Raw genomic sequence first — 20,338 nt, forward strand, 5'->3', positions numbered from 1 at the left:
ACATTACCTCATGTTTTTTAGATTTAAATAAATAAATAATAACACTAACAGCTTTATAAGAAAACAAACATTGAAACCTCTATGATCTGTTTACAGATATTTCAGGGGCTATTTATACAGAAAATGTGTATAAAACCTGTGAATACGGTATTCACAATTATATTTAATCATGTTTACAGTAGATTAACAATGATTATAATACACAATTTCTGATATATCACGTCTTACTTTTATTTTCCTATGCCTCTACTGCCTTTCATTCCAATTCGACTGGTTTGAATTTCTCCCTGACCACAATGCTGCCATTTTCATACCATTCTGGAACTTTGAGGGTTTATGACATAGTCCCTCTAATAATTTAATAGGATCTCTATGGCTGTGACTAGGTAGACATATTTCACTAATCTGTCCTTTGATATTGATAAAGGTCATTAGTCACTCCCAATTCTAAATACAGTAAAAGTTCCAAGAAGAAATGCTGCATATATCCTATTTTTTTATATTTAACTTTCATTTAACTAGACTAGTCAGTTAAAAACAAATTCTTATTTACAATGATGGCCTACCAAAAGGCAACAGGCCTCCTGCGGGGATGGGATTCAAAATAAAAATAAATTAAATAAAAATATAGGACAAAACACACGTCACGACAAGACAGACAACACAACACTACAAAAGGATGGACATCTGAATCGAGGTTAGTTTGGCAGCTGGGGTGTAAAGAGGAGCAATTACGATAGAGGAAACCAAGTCTAGATTTAACTTTAGCTTGCAGCTTTGATATGTGCTGAGAGAAGGACAATGTACTGTTTAGCCATACTCTCAAGTACTTGTATGAGATGACTAGGTTAAGGGCAGAGAAAGCTTGTTAGACACAAAGAAAGCTTTTTTGTAGAGTGTTTAACACAAAACCCGGGGAGGGGCCAGTTGAGTATAAGACTGTATCATCTGCATATAAATGGATGACAGAGCTTCCTACTGCCTAAGCTATGTTGTTGATGTAAATTGAGAAGAGGGTGGGGCCTAGGATCGAGCCTTGGTGGCAGACAGTGGCTGAGACAGCAGATGTTCTGACCTTATACACTGCACTCTTTGAGAGAGGTAGTTAGCCAACCAGGCCAAAGACCCCTCAGAGACATCAATACACCTTAGCCGGCCCACAAGAATGAAATGGTCTACCGTATCAAAAGCTTTGGCCAAGTCAATAAAAATAGAAGCATAACATTGCTTAGAATCAAGGGCAACGGTGACATCATTGAGGACCTTTAAGATTGCAGTGACACATCCATAACCTGAGCGGAAACCAGATTGCATACCAGAGAATACTATAGGCATCAAGAAAACCAGTCAGTTGATTATTGACAAGTTTTTCCAAAACAGAAATAGGCCAATACAGTTAGGATCAGCATGATTTAAATAAAGGACGAACCTTGGCTGCCTTCCAAACAATGGGAACCTGTCTAATTGCATAGTATCTACAGACTGTACATTAAAGATAAAGATTTTCACTGAAAGTACTATTATATTGTTTATTGATTGACTACGGTTTTCCAAATCTTACAACAGTGCTAATTTTAGAGTTAATTGGAGATAAATGATTTTTCAGCCATTCCTGAACCTGTGACCAGAAATAAGCGACATAGGGGCAATACCAAAATAAGTGATCCAATGATTCTGTTTATTCGCAGAAAAATCTGCAGAGCTGAGATTGTCGTATGCCCCATATAGAATTTTGAATTTTGAATAAGAATTTGAATGGAAATACTTGAATCAAGCGTTGTTTTGCATATCAGTTCATAAACCACGTGCCATGGAATCAGCACATCGAAAATCTCTTCCCAACTATTTTGCAACCTATATGGTGCCGCAGTCAAAAGTATTTTTTCAATTATCTTTTTTGACAGTATTGTTCTTTAATAAAGGCAGACAAACAAGTTCCTTACCTTCTTCTACTTCTACTTGCGTCCTCCATTTTTGCAGTAATTCTGCAATCAGCTTATTGTAATTTTGGGTAGAACAAACATTTCCATATACACTATATATGCAAAAGTATGTGGACACCCCTTCAAATGACTGGATTTGGCACCCACTTCTAACAGGTTTATAAAATTGAGCACACAGCTGTGCAATCTCCATACACAAAGATTTGCAGTAGAATGGCCTTACTTTAGAGCTGAGTGACTTTCAACGTGCCACCGTCATAGGATGCCAACTTTCCAAGTCAGTTTGTAAAATTTCTGTCCTGCTAGAGCTTCCCGGAAGCGTCTAGGAGCAACAACGGCTCAGCCGTGAACTGGTGGGCCACACAAGCACACAGAACGGGACCGCCGAGTGCTGAAGTACGTAGCGCGTAAAAACACTCACCACGGAGTTCCAAATCTCCTCTGGAAGCAACGTCAGGATAATAACTGTTCATCAGGAGCTTCATGAAAGTGGTTTCCATGGCCAAGCAGCCACACACAAGCCTAAGATCACCATGCGCGATGCCGAGCGTTGGATGGTGTAAAGCTTGCCTCCATTGGAGTCTGGAGCAGTGGAAATGCGTTCTTTGGAGTGATGAATCACGCTTCACCATCTGGCAGTCCGACGGACGAATCTGGGTTTGACAGATGCCAGGAGTGCGCTACCTGCCCCACTGCAAATTGCCAACTGTATAGTTTGGTGGAGGAGGAATTCTGGTCTGGGGCTGTTTTTCATGGTTTGTGCTCAGCCCCTTAGTTCCAGTGAAGGGAAATCTTAATGCTACAGTGTACAATGACATTCTAGACGATTCTGTGCTTCTAACTTTGTGGCAACAGTTTTGGGAAGGCCCTTGCCTGTTTCAGCATGACAATGCCCCCATGCACAAAGCAAGGTCAATAGAGAAACGGTTTGTTGAGATTAGTGTGGAAGACCTTGACTGGCCAGCACAGAGCCCTGACCTAAACACAAACACATTGAACACCTTTGGGAGGAATTGGAACGCTGACTATGAGCCAAGCCTAATCGCCCAACATGGGTGCTGACCTTACTAATGCTCTTGTGGCTGAATGTAAGCAAGTCCCCGCAATAATGTTCCAACATCTAGCGGAAAGCCTTCCCAGAAGAGTGGAGGTTGTTATAGCAGCGAAAGTGGGGACCAACTCCACATTAATGCGATGATTTTGGAATGAGATATTCAACTCGTAGGTGTCCACATACTTTTGGTAATATTTGTTAACTGCACATGTGACATAACTCCAGCTTTCCTATTCATAATATCATTCACATCATAAAAATAAAAAAAGTTTATCAATTAGTATATTTGAATTTAACCATATTATTTGTTGTAATATTTGTTGTGCCTTTTCTGGGGGATGAAACTGGAATTGCAACCAGCTTTGTATGGCTTGTTATAGAAAGGGTCATATTTTGAAAAAGGTTCCATTTTCAAGTAAGTGAAAGTGAAAGGTAATCTGGATAAAGGGGAAAAGGCAACGTTTTAACAAGGGGGTGATACATTCTTACATTCTACTGGAGAACCAGTTCTGGTTTAAGTATAACCTTTGTATGACTGATGCTTTTAGTGAGAAGTTTAATGCATTAATATTGAATAATTTTAGCCCCCCCGAACTCATATTCATTATATAAATAACAAAGAGCTGCAGTCGGTTTTGGAATGGGTGGCAAGTAATACGATAGTACTGTCACGCCCTGATCTGTTTCACCTGTCCTTGTGCTTGTCTCCACCCCCCTCCAGGTGTTGCACATCTTCCCCACTTATCCCCTAGGTATTTATACCTGTGTTTTCTGTCTGTCCGTGCCAGTTTGTCTTGTTTGTCAACCGAACCAGCATTTTGGTTCACCCCAGTCGCTCTTTTCTTGCCCTCCTGGTTTTTGCCCATTACCTGTCCTGACTCTGAGCCCGCCTGCCTGACCACTCTGCCTGCCGTCCTGTACCTTGGACCCACTACTATGGATTATCAACCCCCTGCCTGCCTTGACCTTTTGTTGGCGTTCCCCGGTTATTCCAATGAACATTGCTACTTCAACACAGTCTGCACTTGGATCTTACCTGAAACCTGATAACTACTAAATATTTCAAAAACTTAAAGCATTGTATTTGGGACAAACCATTCACTAAACCCTAAACCTCAACTAAATCTTGAAATGAATATTGTGGATTTTTAAAAATGTATTTATTCATTGCCTTATTGGAGGGGGAAGGAGGTTGTGAGAATAGTCAGCTCATCTATTCAGTAATTCATATACTTTAATTTACAAAATTCATCTTATTCATCAATTAGGCATTAGAAATACATTAACACTTTACACATCCAGTGACATATTTAATTGTAAGTATATTTCTGCCATGTTAAAAATGGGATTCAATAGCCTTTTTATGTTGTACAGAATGTTAAAATAATGTGAAAGCCAACAATGCCAATGATTTGAAGCAATGTACAACACTTGCTTAGATTGGCAGATGCCTCGCCAAACATCCATGCCTCACTGACTCACAGGGCCTTGAAGAGAGAAGAGGGTGGGTATGTGTAGGGATTATGGGATGGGTGTGTGTTGTGGGTGTGTTTTTTTTATGAGAGCTGTCCCTAAAATAAAATGGCTATAGTGCATTCCACAGGTGGCTGCAGCATTACGCTAGTGGGGGTGGAGCGGTTGGGTTAATCCTACACAATGTGAAGCCCCAAGGGAGTGTCTAACGAAAGGGGCTTTTCAATCAAATCCATTATTAATACACACAACAGGTAGATAGTGGAGACTGGGGAGATGGGGGGGGTGGACAATGACAGGGAGGCTCCTGTTACGATGGAACTAATACATAGAATGAGGCTAAGCCCAGAAGAGGAAAGGGGGGGAGAAGGGGAGGTAAGGAGGTGAAGGCACGGTGTCTCTCAGTGGAACAGGGCCACAGAGACCATGGATGTCACCAGGAGCAGGAGGCTCAGTCCGATGCTCTGGGTGTTGTTACACAGGTTTCCCTCGCAGCACTTCATGTCAATGCCCATGGTGGGCCCCAGCGCTCCTGACATGTCTCCCACACAGATGCTCTTGGAGGCACATCCCTTCATTGTCATCTTCTCGCCACCCATGTTCACTAGCAGCACACATAAGACAATGTTACTGATATTCTCAAGACTCAATGCTTCAAAGGCCAGTCGACTCCTGATAAGTGTACATTGGATAAAACTTTCAGCCCATTCCTTTATGGAATACACCAGGAGGTGCCGATTCTGTAGGTATTACATTTGGACCTGGGAAATATGAAGCTATACAGTCCACTAGGAGCAAAGTGAGTGCCTACTACCATCTAGTAGGCTTGCTAGGATGTTGGGGATGGGGTGTTTAAGCTGCAGACTCTGGCTCTGAGGGTTGTGTGTTCAATCCCAGTGCTAGGAACTTGTTTTTTGTTTCAAGGCTTTCCCAAACCTTAACTTAACTAATCAGAATGAATGCATAAACCTAAGTTTAACCCTATCCCTAACCTTAGCCCTAACCTTAACCATTGGGAATGAATGCCTAACCTTACATGTTAGTTTCACTGACAGCTAAGATCACCACATGGCGTAATTAAAAGTTCAGGCCATGGCGTAATTCTGTTGCTGCAGTTAGGCCACAGGTTGGAGGTTTATTCGGAGATTGGAAAACTTTCCGTGCAGTAAACATTCAATTAAAATACTGTACATGAAGTTTTTACTTGCTCAAGGAAACTGCATGCTATCAGAGACCAGGATTATATAACCACACAGAATTTCAAGCACTACTCATCAGAGTTATCATATGTATTATCATACATATGAGATGTGCAGACTCTGCCACATGGTCTCAGAGCATTACATATTATTCTGTAGGTAAATCTGAGAACTCAAGTTAGTATGAAATGTCCCCTTTCGTATAGTATGAATTAATTTGTGGATGTCCCTCATCCGTTTTGTATAATATGTTACAAATTGCAATTCGAACAATATGTTACGAATTTTCAAAATGTGCAATATGTTACGAATTTACTAAACATATGATATGTTACAAATTCAAATTAGTTGTTGCTATCATTACCTATGTGGCTAGTTGGCTAATCTTATCTAGCACTAGGGGTTAGGGTTAGGAGTTAGGGCAAAGGTTATCTAAAAGGATTAGGGGAAGGGTTAGTTAACATGTTAAGTAGTTGCTAACTAGCTAAAATGCTAAAGTTGTCAGTGATGAGATACAAACATGCACCCTTTGGGTTGGTAGATGTTCGCATTATATGCCCACCCATCCACTCTGACCAACCACCCTACTTACGTGTTTGCCTTAAGTAACATTCTATCTGATGTAATTATACCAAACATAACATATTATCCTAATTATGGGTGTCCCGGATTTACGTTTACTATGTTGTCTAGTCTATGAGATCAGTCAGAGACTAAAGGAAGAGGTTTAGGAATGTAAAGAATGTGCGGATAACGGCGCGCCATTAATCTGACACACTACCTATTGTTGAGATACAGCGGTCCTCGTCTCCCTCACAGCTCAGAGCGCTCGTGCAGTCCGTTCCGGTACAGGTGAAGCACTTCTTGCCATTAGGGGTGGTTTTAGTAGATTCTACAGGATAGGTGATTCCACTTTTCACTCCCAGCTCACCACAAACCAAAATAGCTTCATTCTATTCCATATAACAGCCTAATTCAATTATTCCTCTATGTTGAAAACACTTGGCAGCTGTTAAATCATTTCGCTAAATAAATCGTTTGCTTGTATTTCATTTTTAGGTAGACATGCCAATTTAAGAATTGAGTTAAAGTCTAATTCATAAAATCAAACTTTCCTCATAGAACTGTCAATTAAAACAATTAATTTCAACTCAACCTTTCAACATGCTATCAAATCGAATGTTTTAAAAGTAGCATTTACTGACGCTACCAGACAACACATTCTAATTGAGATAGTTACCAGGGATGCTTTTGGAGTTGCAGAGGTCTGTATTGCAGCATGTGCTGGCGATCATAGTGCGCATCATTCCAAAATTCACCGATGCAGTGAGACACTGTGCAGGCACCGAGCAAGACTTCAGGTTCACATCGGATAATGTTGTACCACCTGGAAATAGAAAGAATATGTCGCGACAAGCAAATACAGGTTAAAAAAATAAAAAATAATTGTCGTCAGGCTAAAACTTGTGAGCTAAATGAACCTGCCTTCAATTTACCCATATAGGATGTAATCCGCGTGTTTCCACATTGGGTTGGACAGTCAGTCTCCTTGTCCGTGCATGCTCCCGATTCTCCTGGTGTGCACTCAAAGCACTTGAGTGAATATGCTGAGAAGGTGAAAAGTTACAGCATCCCATTACTTGAAATTCCGTTCATAAATTATCAGGGATATAAAAGACTAAAATGTGGACACTGTTCTTTGGCTGAAATGCATTTGTCATTGAAAAGGTAAGTTGATCAATGCTGTTGAAGTTAGATGTATTGTATCTTCATAAATAGTTCCAAACTGTTGGCTATCGGCTAAACTGAAATTGCAAAAACATATAATAATTGCTGAACTTGATCTTCAAAGCAGTAATAAGTAATAAAAAAAAGATATGGGTTACAGCTTTTTATATATATATATATATATATATATATATATATATATATATATATATATATATATATATATATATATATATATATATATATAGATTGATAGATAGACATTTAAAATAAATGATCATCAACATGCAATTCTTACCTTTGGGGAGTAGCAAGCTCACAAGGATGGGTACAATAAGGTACATTTTGACTTGGAGCTGAAGGAGGTGAAATGATTTAGTGTGTGCCAAGTTACAGCATTTATCTGTTATCATTTAGAGGTGTGGTATGTTTGTCGAGAAGCATCCACACTAAGAGCTATCAAAATCCAATGTGTTCAATAATTGAGCTTTGAATACAGTGTTCTGTTGCAAAACATACAATTTGTAGAATGTGGCAATTTTTTGAATTTTCACATTTAGCTTTCTGTGTTTTTACAGCCTGGAATTAAACCGCATTCCCTTTTTACTTTTTTCACTGCTCAGTGCTCTGTAAAAACCTTCACAATTTCAAAATAAAAAATACATGTAAAAAATTATAATTTTATTTTTGGATAGGCCTCCACCAACTTTGCACACATCTTTCACACTTTCTTAAAGTCAATCAAGTTGTTTGCAGATCATTGCAGTCAAAAATATGACAGCACCATTGTGAACATGATTTTATTCCTTTTTATTTATGCTGTTGTGTTTACTGTTGTTAAATCTGTCTTTTGTCATTTGCAACGAGGAAACACTGATTTAATAACAGCAAATAAAACAAGTTAAATTATAGTCACAATGGCGCTATAGGTGACTCAGGAGTTTCCACTCTCTTGTCTGGGTAAGAGACAGTTTTCTTTCAATAAGAAAGTGTGGTTTTGGACTTGTGTTTTGTGTTATAGTCCTGCTAAAAGGAGAAAGTCTCTCCCAGTGTCAGGTCTCAAGCAGACTGGATCAGGCCTAAAGGCGTCAGCATGCTTCAGATCGTCTGGCGGCTAGCCAAAGTCGGCTAGGTGAACCAAATGAGTGTGCTTGCATACTCCAAGACCTTCACTTGAAAAAACAAGAAAAATCAATCAATCAATCAAATGTATTTATAAAGCCCTTCTTACATCAGCTGATGTCACAAAGTGACAAGCAGCAAGCAATGCAGGTGTAAAAGCACAGTTGCTAGGAAAAACTCCCTAGAAAGGCCAGAACCTAGGAAGAAACCTAGAGAGGAACCAGGCTATGAGGGGTGGCCAGTCCTCTTCTGGCTGTGCTGGGTGGAGATTGTAACAGAACATGGCCAAGATGTTCAAATGTTCATAGATGACCAGCAGGGTCAAATAATAATAATCACAGTGGTTGTAGAGGGTACAACAGGTCAGCACCCCAGGAGTAAATGTCAGTTGGCTTTTCATAGCCGATCATTCAGAGTATCTCTACCGCTCCTGCTGTCTCTAGAGAGTTGAAAACAGCAGGCCTGGGACAGGTAGCACGTCCAGTGAACAGGTCAGGGTTCCATAGCCGCAGGAAGAAGAGTTGATACTGGAGCAGCAGCACGACCAGGTGGACTGGGGACAGAAAGGAGTCATCAGGCCAGCTAGTCTTGAGGCATGATCCGTGGGCTCAGGTCCTCCGAGAGAGAGAGAAAAAAGAAAGAAAGAAAGAAAGAAAGAAAGAAAGAAAGAAAGAAAGAAAGAAAGAAAGAAAGAAAGAAAGAAAGAAAGAAAGAAAGAAAGAAAGAAAGAGAAAGAGAGAGAAAAACAGATAGACTTGAGAGAGCATACTTAAATTCACACAGGACACCGGATAAGACAGGAGAAATACTCCAGATATAACAGACTGACCCTAGCCCCCCGACACAAACTATTGCAGCATAAATACTGGAGGTTGAGACAGGAGGGGTTGGGAGACACTGTGGCCCGCCCGACAATACCCCCGGACAGGGCCAAACAGGCAGGATATAACCCCACCCACTTTGCCAAAGCACAGCCCCCACACCACTAGAGGGATATCTTCAACCACCAACTAACCATCCTGAGACAAGGCAGAGTATAGCCCATGAAGATCTCCCCCATGGCACAAACCCAAGGGGGACGCCAACCCAGACAGGAATACCACGTCAGTGACTCAACCCACTCAAGTGACGCACCCCTCCTAGGGAAGGCATGGAAGAGCACCAGTAAGCCAGTGACTCAGCCCCTGTAATAGGGTTTGAGGCAGAGAATCCCAGTGGAGACCGTAGCGTACGTGTAGGTATGTACGGCAGGAACAAATCAGAAAGATAAGTAGGAGGAAGCCCATGTAATGCTAAGCAGTAAAACCTTGAAATCAGCCCTTGCCTTGACAGGAAGCCAGTGTAGAGAGGCTAGCACTGGAGTAATATGATCAAATATTTTGGTTCTAGTCAAGATTCTAGCTGCCGGGGTCTCCCGGGTGGCGCAGTGGTCTAAGGCTGAGTTCAAGCTCAGGCTCTGTCGCAGCTGGCCGTGACCGGGAGGTCCATGGGGCAGCGCACAATTGGGAGGGTTTGGCTGGCAGGGATATCCTTGTCTCATCGCGCACTAGCGACTCCTGTGGCGGGCCGGGCACATTGCGCGCTGACCAGGTCACTAGGTGTACGGTGTTCCCTCTGACACATTGGTGCGGCTGGCTTCCGGGTTGGATGCGCGCTGTGTTAAGAAGCAGTGCGGCTTGGTTGGGTTGTGTTTCGGAGGACGCATGGCTCTCGACCTTCGCCTCTCCCGAGTCCGTACAGGAGTTGTGGTGATGAGACAAGACAGTAACTACTAATAATTGGATGCCACAATATTGGGGAGAAAAAAGGGGGTCAAAATATATTTTTCTTTAAAAAAAATATTCTAGCTGCCGTGTTTAGCACTAACTGAAGTATATTTAGTGCTTTATCCGGGTAGCCGGAAAGTAGAGCATTGCAGTAGTCTAACCTAGAAGTGACAAAAGCATGGATACATTTTTCGCAAAAAAGGGGCAATAGTACTGTTTGTCCATTTTGAAACGCCGTAGTCAGAATTAATCTAACTCAAGAAATCTGTCATTAATGTAAATTATTTCAGAAACTATGTGTATGTCGCACATCACTACTTCACATGAGAGGCATTTGAAGTTTAAAAAAAATTGAAATCATCAAAATGCGTTTTTTGGCAGAAATGCCTTCTGGAACATCATACACAAACATGTATGCCATCTGTGCCTTTTCTGGAGGATGAAACTGGAATTGCAACCAGCTTTGTATGGCTTGTTATAGAAAGGGTCATATTTTGAAAAAGGTTCCATTTTCAAGTAAGTGAAAGTGAAAGGTAATCTGGATAAAGGGGAAAAGGCAACGTTTTAACAAGGGGGTGATACATTCTTACTAATCTACTGGAGAACCAGTCTTGGTTTAAGTATAACCTATGTATGACTGATGCTTTTAGTGAGAAGTTTAATGCATTAATATTGAATAATTTTAGCCCCCCCGAACTCATATTCATTATATAAATAACAAAGAGCTGCAGTCGGTTTTGGAATGGGTGGCAAGTAATACGATAGTGTGGCATTATGGTTGGCATTATTGGCATTATGGTTCATTGTTTAGCTAGCTACATGTCTAAACAAAAGACTATGCAATAAACCATTTCACTGTACCGTTTACACCTTCTAACAAGCTAGAAACTAACCAAAACATTGTTTAGAAAGTTGCTTTTAGTTGCCTGGTTTGCTAGATTGACATATACTGAATTCATTTTTAAATGGATGGGTTTATTTGTGTTTGCACCAGTTATTCTATTTTAGACCCCCAGGCTGCTGATGTCATGCAGCCTGTCAATTTTGTAATTATACAATAATTACAACGACAAGTTTGATGTTGGACGACAATAGAATGTTCATGATGTCTCTGTGATAACTGTATACAGACATGTTGATAGAAGTAGTATAAACCATTTTTGATCTTAAAATCTTAGGTTGTACACTAACATACTGTTATTGTTTGGTGCAGTATTTCTCAATAAAAAAATAGCATGAAAATCAGGAAATTTAGAGGGTTACTCAATGAAATGTTGTGTTGGCTTTGCCCCAAATGTAACACTTTGTATTTTGGCTTTTTTGCAGTACTAAGTGCCTTGCTGCAAACATGCTTTTGGAATGGGTTTCTCAGTACAGGCTTTCACTCTGTCATACAGGCCAGTGTGAAGCGACTGCGATATTGTTGATTCATCCAAATGCAGTTTGGCATGAATCCTGTTCTGGAGACAGCTCTGCATAGTGGTCACCTGCTGGCACCCTAACTTTAACCGTAACCACACAACTAACCCTAATGCCTAACCACATGTACAGTACATATTACCTCGACTAACCTGTACCCCCACACATTGACTCGGGTACAGGTGCTGTCACGGGATTCTTCTGTTGAAGGAGAGGCGGACCAAAACGCAGAGTGGTTATTGTGATACATCTTTAATGAAGATGATAAATGAACAATATACAAAACAAGAAATGTGAAGAAGAAGAAGAGGGGGAGAAGAAAGAGAAGAAAAAGAAAAAAAAACAGAAAAAAAAACAGCCCTATCTGGTGTAACAAAGACAGGAACAATCACCCACAAAACCCAACACCAAACAGGCTACCTAAATATGGCTCCCAATCAGAGACAATGACTACCACCTGCCTCTGATTCAGAACCATATCAGGCCCAAACACAGAAACAGACAAACAAGACATCCAACATAGAATGCCCACTCAGATCACACCCTGACCAAACAAAACATAGAACATACAAAGCAAACTATGGTCAGGGTGTGACAGGTGCCCATTGTATATATATATATATATATATATATATATATATATATATATATAGCCTCGTTATTGTTATTTTTATTGTTTTACTTTTTTTTGTACCTTAGTTTATTTAGTAAATATTTTCTTAACTCTTATTTTTCTTAAAAATGCATTGTTGGTTTAAGGGCTTGTAGGTAAGCATTTCACGGTAAGGTCTACCTGTTGTATTCGGCGCATGTGACAAACAGCATTTGATTTGACTACTAACTACTACTAAATTGAGACCAACAAGCAAGTTATTTACAATATAAGACATTTTGACAGAACACAGACTTGAATTGTATGAATATGCATGGCATGAGACTGATGGATTTGTTTACTGTGTTCTACTGTTTTCTTAGTTATTTGCTTCTTGATACACAGTCTCTGATAAGGGAGACATTTGGACAGGAGTTCATGTTGACCTGACGAGCAATGAGGAGGATGGCCTGCAAAACGGCAAACCAGTGTGGCTTTGTCAAGAAATACAGAGCTGCTCATAGAGGGACCATATCTAATTGGCGAGCCACACCACACAGATCATGTCTGGGGACTTTTCGTCAAGGCAACATAGATCCCATGGGCCCCTCCACACTATATCAGCCCTTTAACCCTAATTGAGATTTGCCATGGGCAAAGCTGGATGACTCATGTCATCTCTCCCCCTTAACCCATGTATGCAGGTAAGAACCACATTCAAAATTCAAAGATTAATGAAAGTATTTTCAAAAGAGACAAGCAGAGTACATGCAGGAGTCATCCAGCTTGGCCCAGGTTGCCTCCATGGGGGTTACTTTAGTTTCAGGCCCTGCTTAGACTAAATTAAACCACATTTTTTTATACCTTGGAATGTTTACTTACAAGCCCTTGACCAACAATGCAGTTCAAGAAATAGAGTTAAGAAAATATTTACTAAATAAACAAAAGTAATTTTTTCACTAAAAAGTAACACAATAAAAGAACATGTAGGTAGGGGTAAAGATTTTTATATCTTTATTTAACTTGGCAAGTCAGTTAAGAACAAATTCTTATTTTCAATGACAGCCTAGGAACAGTGGGTTAACTGCCTGTTCAGGGGCAGAACGAAAGATTTGTACCTTGTCAGCTTGGGGCTTTGAACTTGCAACCTTCCGGTTACTATTTCAATGCTCTAACCCTGCCGCCCCAAAGTGACTATGCATAGATAATAAACAGCGGAGCCTTTTGGACTTAGACGTGGCGCTCCGGTACCGCTTGCCATGCGGTAGCAGAAAGAACTGTCTATGACTTGGGTGACTGGAGTCTTTGACTGTTTTTTGGGTTTTCCTCTGACACTGCCTAGTATATAGGTCCTGGACGGCAGGAAGCTCGGCCCCAGTGATGTACTGGGCTGTACACACTACCCTCTGTTGCACCTTGTGGTCGGATGCCATACCAAAATTGAATCAAATTTTATTGGTCAAATACACATGGTTAGCAGATGTTAATGAGAGTGTAGCGAAATGCTTGTGCTTCTAGTTCTGACAGTGCAGTAATATTGTTGAAGAAAAGGCAATATTTTTACATCCGTTCTCAGAACATTTTAAAAACTTTGAACGGTCAGGAAACATATGGCTTCATTCCCAGAACCAATTGGAAACAAAAAACGTATATTCCTACAACTTCCAAGGAACCAAATGTGCGAGCTGGGAAGTGCCTGCCCGCAAACAGCGGCCAGGCACTTAAAGTTAAAGTTGCTGATCCATCCCAACGCAGGATAGTGTTTTTCGTCATGAATCTTGTTCTGGAGGCAGCTCTGCATATTGGTCACTTGCTGGCACCCCAACTTTAACCCTAACCACACTACTAACCCTAATGCCTAACCCTAACCTTAAATTAAGACCAAAAAGCACATTTTGGTTTTCATGAATGTTTACAATATAGCCAATTTTTTATTTTTACCCCAATTTCATGGTATCCAATTGTTTTTAGTAGCTACTATCTTGTCTCATCGCTACAACTCCCGTACGGGCTCGGGAGAGACGAAGGTTGAAAGTCATGTGTCCTCCGATACACAACCCAACCAAGCCGCACTGCTTCTTAACATAGCGTGCATCCAACCCGGAAGTCAGCCGCACCAATGTGTCGGAGGAAACACTCTGCACCTGGCAACCTTGGTTAGCGCACACTGCACCCGGCCCGCCACAGGAGTCGCTGGTGCGTGATGAGACAAGGATTTCCCTACCGGCCAAACCCTCCCTAACCCGGACAATGCTAGGCCAATTGTGCATCGCCCCACGGACCTCCCGGTCGCAGCCGGTTACGACAGAGCCTGGGCGCGAAACCCAGAGTCTCTGGTGGCGCAGCTGGCACTGCAGTACAGCACCCTTAACCACTGCGCCACCCGGGAGGCCCTCAATATAGCCAATTTTGACTGTGCAGCTGGCCCATGTTGCCGAAATAGCTCAGTTCTGCCTCAAGGAGAAGACTCATGATATAAAATACAGTATATACCTGCTATCCATTAGTTTCTCCAACCTCAGCCATAGTAGCTGTGACAAAATGAGCATCTGTGTTTAATTACATCTTTTTAGATGATACTGTACCAGAAAGCCAAAGAATGGGTTTGAGAAGGAGATGATCAGGGCTGGATACAACCCAAAATAATTATTGAATGTCAATCTTATGGAGAAAGTCAGGAAGGCTGTTGAGAACGCAAGAGTAGCAGCAAGCAAAGCAACATGAAATGAGGGGCTTCCTAATGAGGCACTAGTTTCCTAATTTACTGCCAGTTCTATTGTCAATATGGTATCCCCATAATCACTGCTTTTGGTGTACGCACCCAAAATTTCCTCTCCCTCTACAGTGTATACATTCTCTTTAGCCTACTTTGAGTGCTGACATCTTGTCTTTGTCTGGTGGCCAGGTGTGTGTTATTTCTGCCTCATATTGACCCAATCATAGCCATTTCCTTTGTCTCCATGCGTCAGACCTGCTGTTTACAGTATCTCTCGCTCTGGTTTGTGGTCTGCACATCTATGCCAACCTACATCTGGTTCTTGTAACTGTTTGTGCCCGTGGTCTGCATACCCGTATCCCTGAGCATGAATAAGCCCATGTATGGACACCAAGCCCCCATAGGGTGTTTGCCTTGTGCCTAGAGGCTGACAGCTGTTAATCATCCAGACAGGAAACACAGTGGCAAGTCTAGTGACGACTGCAGAAGGAAATATGTCCAACAGATCAACAGTGACATTGAAACCAATGTAAATTGATATTTCAAAGTATTTAAAGGTCCAATGCACCCGTTTTCTCTCAATATCAAATCATTTCTGGATTGTTTACAATTAAAATGGTTAAAAATACATTTGTATTTATTTTTATTTTTTTATTTAACCTTTATTTAACCAGGTTGGCCAGTTGAGAACAAGTTCTTATTTACCACTGCGACCTGGCCAAGATAAAGCAAAGCAGTGCGACAAAAAACAACAACAGAGTTACACATGGGATAAAGAAACATACAGTCAATAACACAATAGAAAATCTGTATACAGTGTGTGCAAATGAAGCAAGGAGGTAAGGCAATAAATAGGCCATAGTGGCGAAATAATTACAACTTAACAATTTACACTGGAGTGATAGAAGTGCAGATGAGGATGTGCAAGTAGAAATACTGGTGTGCAAAAGAGCAGAAAAATAATAATAATAAAAAATATGGGGATGAGGTAGGTAGTTGGTTGGATGGACTATTTACAGATCGGCTGTGTACAGCTGCAGCGATCGGTAAGCTGCTCTGACAGCCGATGCTTGAAGTTAGTGAGGGAGATATGAGTCTCCAACTTCAGCAATTGGCAGCAGAGAACTGGAAGGAAAGGCAGTCAAAGGAAATGTTGGCTTTGGTGATTACCAGTGAAATATACCTGCTGGAGCGTGTGCTATGGGTGGGTGTTGCTATGGTGACCAGTGAGCTGAGATAAGGTGGAGCTTTACCTAGCAAAGACTTATATATGACCTGGAGCCAGTGGGTTTGGCGACGAATATGTAGGGAGGACCAGCCAACGAGTGCATACAGGTCGCAATGGTGGGTAGTATATGGGGCTTTGGTGACAAAACAGATGGCACTGTGATAGACTGCATTCAATTTGCTGAGTAGAGTTGGAGGCTATTTTATAAATTACATTGCCGAAGTCAAGGATCGGCAGGATAGTCAGTTTTACGAGGGTATGTTTGGCAGCATGAGTGAAGGAGGCTTTGTTGCGAAATAGGAAGCTGATTCTAGATTTAATTTAGGAATGGAGATGCTTAATATGAGTCTGGAAGGAGAGTTTACAGTCTAATTAGACACCTAGGTATTTATAGTTGTCCACATATTCTAAGTCAGAACCGTCCAGAGTAGAAAATAGCTTCTTAACAAAGATCAATTTCTTTCTTATTGGTCTATTAACAAAGTTACCACCTGGTGATGTCACCAGGCAAGCCAAAACTCAATCCCACCAAAGCAGGTGGGATCTTTTCAAACAGCTCTTACACAAAAAAAATGAAACATTGTTTCAACCTCACTGTGTGGAAATATATTTAAGACACAGAAAAAATAAATCATGCTTCGACTGCACTGGGCCTTTAACATCTACATCTGACTCAGGTTTGTTAGACGCAAAATAGTCATCTCTCCACTGTAGTAGCTGATGTGTGATGAGCTCCACATCCCCCTGTCATACAATGCAATGTACACTGAGTGTACGAAACATTAAGATCACCTTCCTAATATTGTACAAAACATTAAGAACACCTTCCTAATATTGTACAAAACATTAAAAACACATTCCTAATATTGTACAAAACATTAAGAACACCTTCCTAATATTGTACAAAACATTAAAAACACATTCCTAATATTGTACAAAACATTAAGAACACCTTCCTAATATTCAGTTGTGCCCCCTTTTTCCGTCAGAACTGCCTCAATGTGTCAGGGAATGGACTCTACAAGGTGTCAAAAGCGTTCCACAGGAAGGCTGGCCCATGTTGACTCCAGTGCATCCCACAATTGTGTCAAGTTGGCTGGATGTCCTTTGGGTGGTGGACCATTCTTGATACACACAGGAAACTGTTGAGTGTGAAAAACCCAGCAGGATTGCAGTTCTTCACACACTCAAACCAGTGCACCTTGCACCTAATATCATACCACGTTCAAAAGGCACTTAAATCTTTTGTTTTGCCCATTCAACCTTTGAATGGCACATATACATAATCCATGTCTCAATTGTCTCAAGGCTTAAACCTCTTAAGGATCCGCCCCTTTTTTTCAATTTTCACATAAAATGACATACCCAAATCTAACTGTCTGTAGCTCAGGACCTGAAGCAAGGATATGCATATTCTTGATACCATTTGAATGGAAACAGAAAGGCCATAATGTGTTCTTCCAGCCCAGGAGCAATTTAGATTTTGGCCATTAGATGGCAGCAGTGTATGTGCAGTTTAAGACTGATCCAGTGAACCATTGAATTTCTGTTCAAAATGTTGTATCAAGACTGCCCAAATGTGCCTAATTGGTTTATTAATACATTTTCAACTTCATAGCTGTGCACTCACCTAAAAGAATAGCATGGTATTATTTCACTGTAATAGCTACTGTAAATTGGACAGTGCGGTTAGATCAACAAGAATTTAAGCTTTCTGCCAGTATCTGATATTTCTGTGTCCTGGGAAATGTTCTTGTTACTTACAACCTCATGCTGATCACATTAGCCTATGTTAGCGCAACAGTCCTGCGGGGGACTCACCGATCCTCCACTTCATCTACACTGATTGAAGTGTATTTAACAAGTGACATCAATAAGGGATCATATCTTTCACCATAGCTTTCACGGAAAGAGCAGGTGTTCCTAATGTTTTGTATACTCAGTGTATATAATATGTCATTTAGCAGACGCTTTTATTCAAAGCGACTAACAGTCATGCATACATACATAAATGTCAAATATTTATTTAATCAAACCCATTATCCTGGCGTTGCAAGCACCATGCTCTACCATCAGAGGACCAAAATGCTTCAAGCACCTGGTGGAAAGGTGCTATATAAATCCAATCCAATGTTGTTATTATCAACTATGTGTTAGGGCACGTCAGGAATGTGTTGTTCCATGTTCTGATTGGGAGCTATTCCATGAGAAGATGCACCTGACAATCTCAATCCTCTCCCTCCACTTCAGCTAGCCTAAACCAAGCCCTGTTTCAGAAGTATCAACGTGCGATGTTCGTTTATCTTTATAATAAGAAAGTCTGCACATGTCATATTCTGCTCCCAAGTGCTTCAATTTGACCTGCACCTGGTACAAGATGCTCCTCCCGAACGTTAAGGTTCTTCTTTCTCTATTCATATAATTTATTGTTTGCAACAGGGTGTGCCTATCGCTCACACTGACTTCTTGTATTGGTACATGACACATGATCCAATCCCTGCTGACTAATGGGTGCTGGTCTTGTAAGTGCCCTTTATACTTTTCAATAACTTACACTAAAAGTGTGGTCTCCATGTTCCTAAGACTTAAAACTAAATGTATTGAACTTGTCTCAAATATATCTGTTCTGACACAAACCTGTCTTCTCTAATGGGGGAAGATTTCTGCAGTTTCACAAAAAAATAGTTTTCCCTTTTGTTCTTGATCCAACAAGGATCATTGAGGTTTAGAATATTCTAATAATATTTCTCCCAGAGATGGTATGAGGACTCAGGAAATCTGACGGCCCATGTAATCAAACAACAATAATGTTATTTGTCTGGACAAAAAGTGAAGTGAATTTAAACACTTCACCCTAGTTGTTCATGTAAGTCACTCTGGATAAGAGTGTCAGCTAAATGACTGGAATGTACATTTAATTTGTCCAATAGAACAGAATTGAACAGACTGATACAATGTTTTTCCTATGATTGCAACAATGTCATTGCACAGCCTTGCATCCTAATGAGTGATGAGGGGACAAAGAAATGGGCCAGGAAGCCAAATAACACAAACAACACTTTGCCCTTGAACTGAAGCTAATATGTCAAATATTTACAAATGATTTACATTTGATTTGGTTGGTGATATTAGTTTGTCACACCTGTTTTTACTTTCATTTACTCTGCAAATGAGTTAAGTTTCTATTCCTTCAGTTACATTTTCAGTCAACCTCAAACCTCATGTGATTGGCCCTGCTTTTTGAATTGATAAACCCTGACCACTTTCCTTTCTTTCATTGTGTGGTCTATAACCCACATGTTATTAAGATTCTGTTTCTCTCAGTTATGTTTTGTGTCATGAGCCGGTTTCACAACTTCTCGCAACAAATAGCAGGCTTTGTCTGTGTTGCTCCTATTTGTTATTGTTTGAATCCGGGAAAACAATCTGGATCCCAGTCGGAGGAACTCACCGCCGATGCCTGAGGGCGTTTCACAGTTTTTTCCTCGTGTAATAGACACCTTAGGGAAATTGGCTGCTCTGTGGTTGCGTGAGAATGAAAAGCTTTTTCAAAGCCTATTACCCTGACAGTGCTAACTTCACCTTTTCAACTCTTCATAATCATTCCAAGTTAATTAACCCACATTTAATACTACCCTGTCATTATTACAGCATATTTACATTTACCAAAAAAGCAGATAGACTAGGGATCTTGTTTTTGAATAGAAATTAAAGTAAAAAATATTGACTGAACAATAAATCAAATTAAATGTTATTGGTCACATACACATGATTAGCAGATGTTAATGTGAGTGTAGCGAAATGCTTGTGCTTCTAGTTCCGACAGTGCAGTAATATCTAACAAGCAATCTAACAATTCCACAACTACCACCTACTGTCATACACACAAATATAAGTAAAGGGATGGAATAAGAATATATACATATAAATGTATGTATAAGCGATGACCGAGCAGCATAGGCAAGATGCAATAGATGGTATAAAATACAGTATATACATATGAGATGAGTAATGCAAGATATGTAAACATTATTAAAGTGGCATTATTAAAGTGACTAGTGATCCATTTATTAAAGTAGCCAATGATTTAAAGTCTGT

General features: G+C 40.5%; 1 protein-coding gene across 1 annotated transcript; it reads right to left on the reverse strand.

Moving 5' to 3' along the window:
* Positions 1-4,209: 4,209 nt before the first annotated feature.
* On the reverse strand, positions 4,210-7,836 carry LOC112222602 (urokinase plasminogen activator surface receptor-like). Its single transcript, XM_024385337.2, has 5 exons — positions 7,696-7,836; positions 7,166-7,276; positions 6,910-7,056; positions 6,451-6,561; positions 4,210-5,074 (listed from the first exon to the last, which is right to left on the reverse strand). The coding sequence occupies exons 1-5, from the start codon at positions 7,808-7,810 to the stop codon at positions 4,872-4,874; spliced, it is 687 nt and encodes a 228-aa protein (XP_024241105.2). The 5' UTR covers positions 7,811-7,836; the 3' UTR covers positions 4,210-4,871.
* Positions 7,837-20,338: the final 12,502 nt, after the last annotated feature.

This window comes from Oncorhynchus tshawytscha, linkage group LG23 (genome assembly GCF_018296145.1).
Source record: "Oncorhynchus tshawytscha isolate Ot180627B linkage group LG23, Otsh_v2.0, whole genome shotgun sequence".
NCBI classification, from domain to species: Eukaryota; Metazoa; Chordata; class Actinopteri; order Salmoniformes; family Salmonidae; genus Oncorhynchus; species Oncorhynchus tshawytscha.

Coding starts and splice junctions, on each gene's coding strand:
- LOC112222602 (XM_024385337.2), bottom strand. CDS start 7,810: ATGATAACAGATAAATGCTGTAACTTGGCACACACTAAATCATTTCAC. Junction 7,277..7,695: donor GAGCTTGCTACTCCCCAAAG/GTAAGAATTGCA, acceptor TCACCTTCTCAG/CATATTCACTCAAGTGCTTT. Junction 6,562..6,909: donor CAACTCCAAAAGCATCCCTG/GTAACTATCTCA, acceptor CCTATCCTGTAG/AATCTACTAAAACCACCCCT.